This window comes from Penicillium arizonense (assembly GCF_001773325.1).
Source record: "Penicillium arizonense strain CBS 141311 chromosome Unknown PENARI_contig001, whole genome shotgun sequence".
Taxonomy (NCBI): domain Eukaryota; kingdom Fungi; phylum Ascomycota; class Eurotiomycetes; order Eurotiales; family Aspergillaceae; genus Penicillium; species Penicillium arizonense.
In genome coordinates this window covers 729,482-741,726 of record NW_019173278.1, presented here as the reverse complement: position 1 = coordinate 741,726, position 12,245 = coordinate 729,482, and the positions used below count along the sequence as shown (strand labels likewise).

The following is a 12,245-nucleotide window of genomic DNA, read 5'->3' as shown; positions in this document are numbered from 1 at the left end:
ATTTGTGGTACCTGGCCCGGACTCAGGTTGAACGAAAACAGCCGTTCTTCACTGCATGTCCCGAGGGTTGGCCAGGGGTAATGCGAATGTTGGGGATATTCCAGCTAAAACAGCTAGAACTGAAGCTTGAGAAAAGAGAAAAGAGTTGTCAGACACACAGACCTAAAGAGGCGAGGGGAAGTGGACGTTCCCCCTCACCGGGTAAACGTGACACTTCTGGGGGTTCTGGGGAAAGCGGGTGATTTTCCCGCTTCCCCAGTCGCCATCTCTTCTCTTCTTCTCTTCTTCTCTTCTTCTCTTCTACTCTTCTGCTCTGCTATCTCTACATTACACAATCACCCCATTTTTACATCTTCAGTCCTTCTGCCTGAAACAGAAGCGGCCCTGGCGACGTGAACCCCGGTCATTTACTAACCGCCTTAGCTCTAGTGGCCTGCAATACGCGCTTCACATAAATACGAGGCATTGAGTTCGCAAATTTGCCAACAAATTCATAGTGGTTGTAAAGGGTATATCAAATCCACTGCTCAATTCTCAATTTAAATCACCGACGAACAGTCACCTTCGCCCCAGGATAAGATTTCTGAATAACAGTCCCGACATCACCCTGCTCACCTTGCGCAGCCCACTCGACAACTTTAATTAAAGCCGCACGGCTCTCAGGCTCAACCGGCGTCCAATGTCCCGTCCGAGGAAGCAGAACAATCTGGCTGTCATTCACCAAGAAATCATTCATGCCATCCAGACAAATCCTCTGATCAAGCGCGATATCCTGCTGGCCCCAGAAGATAGTGGAGCTAGCCTTAAGAGCGCCCGTGGGACCTTCATCGAATAATCCAGCACCGCTACTCGAGTGTCGCAGCTCACTTCCACTCGAGATGCTATGCAAGCTGGCGACTGTCTCGATGGATTTCACCCAGCGAGCCACGGAGGCGTGATCACGGTAATATCCCGCCATGTGCATTACATGCGCGAATGCCCGCTCGTTCTCCAGGGTGGCAGGGTATGTATCCCCGCTGGCAGTCTTAGATTTGAACTCGGCGACCGATGGGCCCATGCTGCTCGCCATACCCTCTGCCGCCTCGTAGGGTGTTAGTATACCACCGGAAGCGCGAAGGTGGACGCCCTTTAGAAGTGAGTAGTTTCCGCCGGTTAAGAACTGCAGGACGAAAGGCACGGGCATCTGCATGGCGAAGATATAGCCTGACAGGAAGAACTGGCGGCCGAGGGGGGCGAGGGTGCGGAGTGCCTGCATAAGTGGGACGCGCGCATGGCGTGGTGAGCGCCAGGCATTGCCGAGCATCTTCTTGGTTGTGGAAAGGATACGGCGGATATTCGCTTGAACTAGTTTCGCCTGCGAGTCGTGAGTCTTAACGATGCGCTCTGCGGATGAGAGCCTGTGGAACATACTATTGGTCCATTGGACAGGATGAAGCGATGTGCCAGAGCTGGAGCTTCGGCAGCAAGGCGCATTGACAAGACGCAGCCCCAATCGTGCGCGACGATAATGGTTCTCTTCTTGTTGCTTTCTTCACTCGAGTCCACGCCATATTCGGTACGGAGAGTGATGATCAACTCAGTCAACTTCTCCAGCACATTTGTGGCGTCGTATTTATCTAGGCTCTCGCTGCCTCCATATCCGGGGAGGTCAATGGCAACTAGAGAGGCGGCCTGGCGCAGAGAAGGAGATTTGAGGATGTGTCGCCAGATTGCCCAGCTATCGGGGAATCCGTGAATGAAGATGACCAAAGGTCTGTCAGAGTTGATGGTTTCCGGGGTGTTGGGCTTGTCATTGGCAACAAAGTGAAACTTGAACCCGCTCTGCAAGGTCAGCATGTGGTGAGAGAGGCCCTCAAAGTCCTCAGATAAGTTCCAGAGACGATCGCGGGCTGTGATGCAGAGATATTAGTCAGAGACTATATATCGATCAGTGAATCATCAGTCGACTCACCAAGCTGTAGCTCCAACTCCTCCTTTTCAGTAGGGCGCTTGAAATAGGTACCATTCTTCACGGCAATCAGGCCATAAAGAACCAGGGTAAAGAGGCCATAACTAAAAACGAGGACCGCAGTCAACGCTCGTGAAAGGAACTTGGCCATGGTGAAGCAAGCTTAATCGACCATGGGGATATCAGGTATATGTCAGTAGACAGGTGTCAGAGAGGTGGGGAAAGTTATATAAAGCAAGCAAATATCACTGCCTTCAATTCACAAGCGGAGCTATGCCAAATGCGCTCATCCGAGGTTGCGTCACTCCGCTTAGTCATTTGAATGTCTTACCTAAATTTCACGGATGAGGCATCAGAATGTATATTTGGGTAATTGAGCTTGATATTCTGTTTCTACAATGCTCAATACATGTTGGCACGTCTGTCATATGGTCATGTCGATCGGTTGCCACTGCATTTCTTGGGTGAATGCATGATAGGCTGTCTCGGGTATAGGCATGTATGCATGCGATACAGTGGGGAAGACTGTGGCGACATGCTGGAAACATTTGACTGACCGATACATTATGTTCCTCTGGATTCATTTGCGAAAACTGGCTCTCAGAACGCGTGTCAACCCAGATCTCAAAGCTGGTTTCCCTATTTAAGTCTATAGACAATGTCAAGTAAACCCCTGGACTAAGCTACTGATCGGCATCCCGAGGTAGAATGAGAATGCAAAGATCACATTATAAGCATACAGAAGCGTTTCAATGCAGAGATTTTACACGTTTGATCTCAAAAGGCTCCCATGCCGGCAAACGCCAAGTTCCTCTTCACATGCAACCGACTATCATCGGGAGGGTCTAAACCCGTCAAACCGTCCAAGAGGATGAAACAAGAGGAATAAGGAAAGGGTATTAACATGCATGTCGATGCAATCCAACAGGAAAAACAAAAAGGTCGGGGAAATCCATGATCTCGTCGAGTACCCGCATGGGGCTTAATGGAGGCTCAGCAAAGCATTACACAAAGACCTCGGAAAGAAAGGGGGGAGTATATACAGAGCACCGGTGGGGAAGATATTAGGTTGCTCATAGGATGAAGCCCAGTTGTTCACGGTTGTCGTCGACTAGACGGCCATACCTGGGTGGAAGGTTAGCAGGATATTCAAAACAGGACATCTAGAGTAGAACTTACTCCAGGAGTAACCGGAAGAACCAAACTTCCAAGTCTTCATTTCGTAAGGTTTGCTGGGCCCAGCGCTGGCCCTGGGTGGCAATTTGAAGGGCAGACTTCTTGCCCTCTTCCTCTGTGACAAAGTAACGCATGCTCTCGGTGTACTCGTTGCCTTTCAGGCTGAGAGGCACATAGTGTACCCAAGGCTTCAACCACTCGTCGTGCCACTCGCGGAATATGGCGATCTTGTAGACCATGCTGTTACTGTGAAGGAAAGCATGGAAACGTCCACTGAAGGCGTTCCCGTCGATGTCGAGCAGATACTTGTGTGCCCACGCATCTTGTTGCCCAGCCGCCTTGACCACACCGAAGTACTCGATCTGCGCATTGCAGTCGTCCGGGTCGCACTGACCGATAAATGTGAATTTGACATCAAACAAGTCACGGTGCGTGTCCCGACTAACTTCCTGTGCGACCCATGTGTTGTCCGGCTGGCGGGTCATGATCTTAGTATTGCCCAACCCGTTGACATTGTCAACCAGCTGTTGTCTATGCTGGCGGCGCCAGCCACCTGCGCGGGAAAAGCCACCCGTTGTCGAGCCACGCCAGTACATGCGATCAGATTTGGCCTCCCAAGCAAAGTCCTTGCTCTTGTCATATGGCACCTTGTCCGCCCAGTACCAAGGGCTCGGGTAGAGAATATCCTGGAAGCTGGAAACCTTGCTCTGCGAGAAGACAGGGAACAGATCGTGGACGACATCAAATGCGTTTGGTCGGTCAAAGAAGCCATATGAGGAACGGAGGGAGGGAGTATAACAGATATCAGAGGCCGCCGTAGTGTTATAGATGAACCCTAGTTCACCGTACGCATAAGGGCTAACGTCATCTGGGGCGTCGTCGTCGAGGGAGCGCGCGGGGCTACCCACGGGACAGGAAATTCGAGAATTCGTCCAGGTAGGCTGGTGAGCGAAGCGGTTGAATCGAGTGGTGCGCACCTCATCGATACGGTCGCCCTTGTTGAGATCCGAGGCGCGAGGGGACCACGCGTTGGTCGGGTTCGTTTTCTTGAAAGCGGCGGGGATTGCCTGGTCCTTCGCTGTCTGCACCAATCGCCGCAGGTCTGCGCTAGGGATGATAACACGAGGCTCGTCATGGATGTTGAACACCAAGTCCATATCTGGCAAGTACTTGACGAAAGCTTCCATCATGCCAGCCGTGGCATCTCGCTGCCATTTTCGATCATCACCACCTCCATCCGTTAAGGACACCTTACCATCACGGATCAGGACTCCAAGCACGGCATTGTCAAATCCAAGTGTTTCTCGCGCCCGGTCACGAATGGTCGCGGGCTTGAGGCCCCAAAATGGCAGGAGGGAGTGATAGATAGAATCAAACTCATCCACAAATTGAACGCCCTTCGCTTGGGCGAACTCGAACCACTTGTCGAAATGGGGTGGCGGGTGCATATTATAGCGGCGCTGGTACTCCGTCACGGCCTCCGCCAGGGTCTGGGACTGCCGTGACCGCGCATGATCGAAGTTCTGCTGCGCGTTCTCGATCAGGCGCGAAATAGGGTGTTGCTTCTCAGGAGGCCATGATGTCTGCCCCTCGTAGAGTTTGGGATGCTCGATCGGTTCGGGAGGGGGTAGGTCTATAGGCTCCGGGGTCGGGGTTGAGGATCGCAATAATAGAAGAGAAAGACAGGCGACGGTGCCAATTGCGAGCAATAAAATCAGCCGTTGGAGGCGCATGCTGCCATTGGGGTGAGGCATGGGTGAAGAGCACACGTACAGGGCTGAGAGTAGGGAGGGAGCCCAGAAAGTCGAGACTCGCTATTAATGGCGCCAAGACTCGGGGGGGCGCAGAATACGTAATCTCTGCCAACAGCCCTAGGGGTGGTAGAGAAGAATTAAAGAAGAGTACGGAGACATATGTGGAAGATAATGCTGCATTCTTTTGCTTCCTTGCTTCTCAAAGGCGAGGTTTGCATGTAAAGGTGGCGTTTGCCCAGCTGCAGACCCCCAGGACAAGCCACCATTGTCTAACTAATGATAGGAGGCATAAGACATTTCTGACATTTCTTACAGGGCTGAAAGCTTGGGGGAAGGCTTTAATAGTCTCCGGATATCGAATGTTCAATTAATGTTCATTAATTGATCGAATGGTGGAGCTATATATCTCCACTCTTTTAGGCAACTCAGACACAGGGTCCTTGTTTGTTTGTCAGCATTCAATGGTATATACTTTAATTTATCTTCGACCTCCCCATTGCACCACTGCCCAAGAACACGCCCCATTGAGCGCTGAGGCAGCCAAAGCCTGAATCACGTACTTTTGCGCCTGCTTGACATGGCAATAAGCTGCACCACACAACACCGCGACCAAAAACACGTGGTAGAGGTAAAAAATGCGCCTGCGTTCTTGGACAGGACCTTGCATTAGCCAACCTTGAAGTCCATTCTGCTTAGCGCCACGAGGCCGCGCGAAGAGGAAGAGAAACACTGCCGAGGATATCGCAACCAGGCCGCATTGGACATCAGAGTCACGAATTCGTTTGAAGACTAAGAGACCGAACTCCGGATGACTGTTTTGCACGAAAAAGGCCATATACAGCGTGGCGTGGGCCAAGAGGAGAGGCGAGACAATAACTCGGCCAAAGAGACGGTGATACGGCGTCAGAGTTGGCTGAGAGATACCGGTCAAAACCGAGCATAACGATGACGCTCCCGGATTGATAGTTGAAATATACGCCGCTGGGGACATCAGGACCTGTAAAGGTATTTGGGACAGGCCGACATGACCCAATGCTTTGGTCAAATGAAGGTAGTCTGCAAGATATGTCAGTAGCTGATTCTTCATCGTTCTCATCCAACATGTTTTGAACCGTACCTTCTCCACTGTTCCAGACCGAGAGGCTTAAAAGCCATGATAGCCAAAGCCCGCAGATGAAATACTGTCGTCGAGTTTCTATCCATCCAGGAACAAGTGGCCGGTCCCACCACGAGGGTAGCCCGCGGGCTGGTTTTGATGTTTTCCCTGAAGCTGTCGCCAAACTCCGGAAGACCCGGACTCCGATTATGGCTAGAACGATGGACCATTGTGCGTAATGTCCTCGAAGATCAAGAAGGTCCCGGCGATGCAGCATATCGGATTCAGAGAGGGAAATGAAATGGTATGGCCATAAGGACGACATGATTCACTTTTTATCCAGTTCAATGATGAACGTGAGATGGCGCAAGGACTGTTGAAAGGTCCTATGGGTCCGTATATGGCATGTAATCAACAAGTTGGCCGGTTGAGATATGCCGGGCTACTTAGAGGAGTCCCTTGAACAAGCAAAAAATCACGAGTGACAACAGCTTGATACCAGTGGAAAGGCCGATGAGTATTCATGTACCGCGCATCTGCTAGCAATGAAAAACAACTGCAATGTGTAATATCTGAGGCTACGTGGTCAAGTTATTCTCACCCCAGACCCGCTGACAAATAAATCGCATTTGACGCGTCAAGCCCGCCTGTCCTAGTGGGCACTGTGTAGGGCTCGCAAGCTCTATAGGTTTCACATATTATATATGGATAGAGACAGGCTGGACCAGATACTGTGAGTATCCTACCACGGAAAGTGTTATCAGTATTCTCGCATTTGCTTTTGAGACTACTCTAGACGGCTCAATGATTATGCGTCGACCAAGTTCTCTACATTAAAAACGCCACCAAGACAGCTCATCCCGGTTTCTTGCTGGTTGTTCTAACGTGACAGAATGTCCCGCGTCCTGTCCCTTGCCTGCGGGTATCCGAATCATGTCTTTCCCCAACGAGCAGATGATATAATCACCTAATTGCATAAAATTCAAGGGGAGGTTTGCATGGTCTCATCCTGGTTGCCACCAGCAGTTGTAGCGAAGTATCGGACGTCCACATCGTCGTCCTCCTGTAGCTTCTCCAAACTGGGCACAACTCTGTTTTGAATCAACTCCTGGCTTTGAGGTGAGGGCGTAATAGTTTCCTCGGACTTCTCAACCTCAACCAAGGTCTTATCGGCCGGCAGACGACGCAACGTGGCAATGAGAACAGCGTAGGACTTGGCGACATTGAATCGAATGTTGGGGATATCGTCCGTCACAAGACGCTCCAGAATAGGGAGGAGAGAGCTCTCGATGATGTCAACTGTGACAACAGGAGCCAGAGTCTAATAATGATCAGCGCTTATACATGCGCAGTGGCAGAGAGAACTCACAGAAACAGCGAAGCATGTTGTCATGCGGTAAAGATAGTTGGGATGTTGTCCCATGGCCATCACCTTGGGGATAATCGAAGCCTTTGACCATTCCACTCCAAACACCTCAGTAAGTTTCTTCAAGTTCTCAGTAGCAGCCTCTCGGATTGAGAAGACAGTATCCCCAAGCCATCCCATGCAAAGATCGCTCAACTGCTCATCGAAGAACTCGACTCCCAATTGGCTGGCGAGGAGAGGGATATATTCAATGATGGCAAGGCGCACGCGCCATTGTTTATCCTCGGCCAGTTGAACAATAGCGGGAAGAAGAGACTGAGATAGAAGCTGGATGCCAATAACTATAGGAGTATTAGAACAATGGCCTTGCATAGCGGGATACTAGGATTTCCTCACCTTTGTTGACTTGCTCAAGCTTGGAGATAATGTGCAGGCGAACATCAGGGAACTCATCCTTGAGCATTTGAAGGAACATAGGAAGAAGGTGAGCAATAGTCCTAGAGATATAATTAGCGATTGGTTAGGTTTCGTGGAGATTGGTGGAACGAACTCGTCCTTGCCCAAAATGGGGGCAAGTCCGCTAATTTGAGTGCCCAGAGAAGCCCGAACGTGCTGAGAAGGGTCAGACACAAGGTCTTCCACACTAGTCATGATCTCATTAAGGAGAGTGTCGCGATCGATCAAATGACAGAAGCCTGAATAGAGAGTCAGTCAATGTTGCATGCGTAGAGAGCAAAGGGTATCATACCGGGAATTTGGCCAGCAATGGCAGTGCGAACCTCAGCCTCCGTGTCCTTCAGAAGTTTAACAAAGGCGGGAACCATGTCACGAGTGATAACCTCTTCGTGGACAGCTTTGGCAATCTACAGCATGTGTCAGTACTGCCTGCATGTCATCGATACACAAGATCAGATAAACCATGAACGAACCTTCTCGTAGCGATCGGCAACCATGTATCGCACTCTCCAGCTCTTGTCCTCAAATAGACTGCGCAGCGATGTGAGCAAGACGCCGTGGCTGGGTTGTTGCTCCTTAGGGATCTCCTCCGCAATTGCGATAAGAATATCCACAGTGAGCAGACGAACACTATCCTGATCATCACCCGCCAGGTATTGGAAGAGAGGGATTATTTCATCGATAACGACCTGACTTTGCATCTCCTTCACAAATTTGGCCAAATTGTTTGCCGCCTGTCGCCGCACCATCGGGGTTTCATCGTGTACCAAGGCTCCGAAATGCTGTCGGAGGCTCTGCTGCAGCGCGGGGGTAGCTTTCCGGTATGGTGTGGAATAGAGGCCAGTCGCGGAGACCTTTGAGGTGAACCAGTCTGCCTTCGACAAGCGCAGGACGAGAGGGACAAAGTGTTCCTCGACCTGGCTCTCTGAGAGTTGCTCGCATACTTTGTTGAGAGATTCAACGGCCTGACCCAAACAGTCAGAATTTCATCCCATCAAAAAACCAAGTAATATTTACCTTTTCTCTCACCAAGGGCTCCTCGATGGCCGCCAAATTCTCCAGCGGAGAGAGGAGCACATGTCCATGCTCCGGACCCCCAACATATTCTGTGAAATTGCCGAGTTCTTCGCTCAGCGCGGTCAAAACCTCGTCCTCATCCTCCACGGAGTCTAGCGATGAATAATGTCAGGTGGATTCGATCATAAGGAAGATGAGCGTGATAACGAACCATCAAGAAATGGGATAAGCTCCTCGCGGGTTCTGTCGGGGCCTAAAGCAAGCGCGATGGTGGATAGGCGGTGAATTGCATTAAGTCTGAGAAGGACATCATCGTGCTATGGGGCATGAAATGTGAGCTCCGATATTCGCTACCACCAGCTGCAGGAGGGGGACCTCGTGTACCTTCAGCTCGTCAATGAGCACAGCGATGGGATAGAGCTCGTCGTTTTCGTTCTGCCCTTCCATTGTGAATTTCGGGGTTGTTGTGAGGTCAAGGGAAACGGCCTAGGAGGCAAGGATGTGGCAGGTCCCAGTTCTGAGGAAAGAGGTGATCTCAGGGTGGGTGGACCTGACACGGTGAATGATGGTTGAAAATAGGTATATGGTATCTGCATGAACTAGAGAGAAGCGATATGATTTTCAAATCCACTCCGATTCTTCGTGTCGTGGGGAGGTTTGAGATGACAAGGGGATGGGTTGGTAGAGACAGACCGGAGCGAGGTTTGTTCACCAAACACAGAGAGGGTAAATGACATACCGGCGGTGAAGGCAGGAAAAGTGCAATGACGGAAGGGAATTACCATACCAATACGCGCGTCACAAAAGAGGGGGATATCTGTGGCGGTGGTGGCTTGCGGGCAGAATTTCCCATCGGAGTCATCTCTCTGGACTATTGTGTTTCCAGCTCTCTTCTCTCGTCTCGTACGGTCTTTCCTTAGATCCCGTTTCGCTTTACTTGGGATTTGCTTCCAGGTTTATATCCGAGTTTCCCACTGATTAATTCCAGAATTGCTTCGCGTCAAACCCCACCATGCCTACCATCTCGGTCGATAAGGCCGCTCTCTTCAAGGAGCTGGGCCGAGAGTACGTTCGCTGTGACCCAATGTGGAATTGTACACAGCTAATATGTTTTTGCGCGGTTTAAGCTACACTACGGAGGAATTTGATGAGTTGTGCTTCGAATTCGGTAAGTAGCCTATCGGGCAGTCATGCGGAATGTGGGCTAACTCTGCAAATAGGTATTGAGCTTGACGAGGATGTATGCTTCTCCGGACAAATATGACTTCAATCGAGAACGCAAGCTGAGAGCCAATAGACTACAAACTCGGACCGCCCCATCGTCGACGGAAAGCAAGAGGCTCCGCAGCTCAAGATTGAAATCCCCGCCAACCGGTATGAATAAGCGTCTGGGATGAATTTGGGCGAATTATAGGCTGAGAAAGTTTGCAGATATGATTTGCTGTGCTTCGAGGGCATTGCGCTCATGCTCAACATCTTCCTGGAACGGAAGCCGCTCCCCGAGTACAAGTTGGTTCCGCCAGCGAATGGACAGATGCAGCAAATCATTGTGAAGGAAGACGTTGGTATACCCTTGCAAACCTGCTGGAGGCCGCATGCTAAGCATCTAGAAATAGACCACGAAGATCAGACCTTATGTTTCTGGCGCCATTCTACGAAATGTCAAGTTCGACCAGGCTCGCTACGAGTCCTTCATCGCTCTCCAGGACAAGCTTCACCAGAACTTGGCCCGTCAAAGAACTCTGGTCTCAATTGGTACCCATGACTTGGACACGGTCCAGGGTCCCTTCACCTATGAGGCACACCCTCCCAAGGACATCAAGTTCACCCCGTTGAACCAGACCGAGGAGATGGATGGCGAGGAGTTGATGAACTTCTACGAGGTAAGGCGAACATATTATGTTCACCTCGCGAACCCTTTGGTCTGACCTCGAACAGAAACACCCACAACTGAGCAAATACCTGCACATCATTCGTGACTCCCCAGTGTACCCAGTCATTTACGACTCGAAGCGGACTGTCTGCTCTCTGCCCCCCATCATCAACAGCGATCGCTCAAAGATCGGCCTGCACACCACAAATATCTTCATTGAAATCACAGCTCTTGATAAGACAAAGCTGGATATCGTGACCAAGATGATGGTCACCATGTTCTCCCAATACACCGCGGAGCCCTTCACGTAGGTTGCCAGTTATATTGTTCCATGAATGCACATGCTAACTTACATCTAGTATCGAGCCCGTTCAAATTGTCTCTGATCACAACAAGATGACTCGTGTCAGCCCTGATATCACACCCCGCACCACCCAGGCCGAGGTCTCATACATCAACCAGTGCTGTGGCTTGAACCTCAGCCCCACTGAAATCTGCAGCCGTCTCACGAAGATGGCCTACCGTGCCAAACCCTCCACAAACAACCCTGATACCATCGATGTGGAAATCCCCGCAACCCGCGCTGATGTCCTCCATCAGTGTGATATCATGGAGGATGTAGCCATTGCCTACGGTTTCAACTCACTCCCACGTGCATTCCCCGACATCTCCGGCACAGTCGCCAAGCCTCTTCCCATCAACAAACTCTCCGATATTGTTCGTGTGGAAACTGCCATGGCCGGCTGGTCCGAGGTGATGCCACTGATCCTGTGCTCGCACGACGAGAACTTCGGCTGGTTGAACCGCAAGGATGATGGAAACACCGCCGTCAAGCTGGCCAACCCCAAGACGCTCGAGTTCCAGGTTGTCCGCACCAGCCTGCTCCCGGGTCTTCTGAAGACCATTGGTGAGAACAAGAGCCACGCTATTCCCATGAAGATCTTCGAGGTCAGCGATGTCGCTTTCAAGGACCTTTCCCTGGAACGCAAGAGCCGCAACGAGAGACACTTTGCTGCTGCCTTCTACGGTAAGTCCAGTGGATTCGAGGTCGTCCACGGTCTTCTCGACCGCATCATGGCCATGCTCAAGAGCGCCTGTATCACGGGTGAGGAGGGTCTCGATAACACCGCTGCCAGCGACTCACAGTACTGGATCAAGGAGCTGAATGGTATGTATCAACTAATCCTGTCCATTGAGATCCCTTGAAAATACTAACAAACTCCCTATAAGACCCCACCTACTTCCCCGGTCACGCTGCCTCCATCCACGTCCGCATTGCCGGCAAGGAGTCGGTCATTGGTACTTTCGGTATCCTGCACCCCACTGTGCTTGAGAAGTACGGACTGAAGTACCCTACCAGTACTTTGGAGCTCAATGTCGAGGCTTTCCTGTAAACAAGGTTGTTTAGAGTTTGAGTGTCGTGGGAGCCCACGCTCGCGGGGCTTTATACAAGTGACGTAGTTAGATGATAAATGAAGGGGATATGATCGACAATAGTGTTATTCTGATTTCAGCTACGCAAATGGCTAAAAGCAATTGAAAAAATAGTATATAGATGC

At 50.8% G+C, this 12,245-nt stretch overlaps 5 protein-coding genes across 5 annotated transcripts; 1 reads left to right on the top strand and 4 right to left on the bottom strand.

Moving 5' to 3' along the window:
* Positions 1–544: 544 nt before the first annotated feature.
* On the bottom strand, positions 545–2,099 carry PENARI_c001G01764 (alpha/beta fold hydrolase; the record flags this gene model as incomplete). The annotated part of the gene is made up of 3 exons (XM_022626254.1): positions 545–1,354; positions 1,411–1,889; positions 1,952–2,099. The coding sequence occupies 3 exons, from the start codon at positions 2,097–2,099 to the stop codon at positions 545–547; spliced, it is 1,437 nt and encodes a 478-aa protein (XP_022493465.1).
* A 922-nt stretch (positions 2,100–3,021) lies between these two features.
* On the bottom strand, positions 3,022–4,878 carry PENARI_c001G10105 (putative capsule-associated protein CAP1; the record flags this gene model as incomplete). The annotated part of the gene is made up of 2 exons (XM_022626924.1): positions 3,022–3,073; positions 3,128–4,878. 2 exons carry the CDS (start codon positions 4,876–4,878, stop codon positions 3,022–3,024), a joined length of 1,803 nt encoding a protein of 600 aa, XP_022493692.1.
* A 478-nt stretch (positions 4,879–5,356) lies between these two features.
* Positions 5,357–6,033, bottom strand: PENARI_c001G03643 (ferric reductase-like transmembrane domain-containing protein; the record flags this gene model as incomplete). The annotated part of the gene is made up of 2 exons (XM_022626409.1): positions 5,357–5,934; positions 6,015–6,033. 2 exons carry the CDS (start codon positions 6,031–6,033, stop codon positions 5,357–5,359), a joined length of 597 nt encoding a protein of 198 aa, XP_022493271.1.
* Positions 6,034–6,956: 923 nt separating this feature from the next.
* PENARI_c001G12335 (protein phosphatase 2A structural subunit TPD3) lies at positions 6,957–9,260 on the bottom strand (the record flags this gene model as incomplete). The annotated part of the gene is made up of 9 exons (XM_022627106.1): positions 6,957–7,295; positions 7,344–7,681; positions 7,737–7,837; positions 7,891–8,035; positions 8,089–8,203; positions 8,270–8,761; positions 8,814–8,965; positions 9,025–9,130; positions 9,198–9,260. The coding sequence occupies 9 exons, from the start codon at positions 9,258–9,260 to the stop codon at positions 6,957–6,959; spliced, it is 1,851 nt and encodes a 616-aa protein (XP_022493313.1).
* Positions 9,261–9,825: 565 nt separating this feature from the next.
* On the top strand, positions 9,826–12,080 carry PENARI_c001G11505 (phenylalanine--tRNA ligase subunit beta; the record flags this gene model as incomplete). Its single annotated transcript, XM_022627033.1, has 9 exons — positions 9,826–9,878; positions 9,941–9,981; positions 10,034–10,053; positions 10,111–10,187; positions 10,245–10,374; positions 10,430–10,696; positions 10,752–10,993; positions 11,046–11,854; positions 11,917–12,080. The coding sequence occupies 9 exons, from the start codon at positions 9,826–9,828 to the stop codon at positions 12,078–12,080; spliced, it is 1,803 nt and encodes a 600-aa protein (XP_022493403.1).
* Between the last annotated feature and the right edge of the window lie 165 nt (positions 12,081–12,245).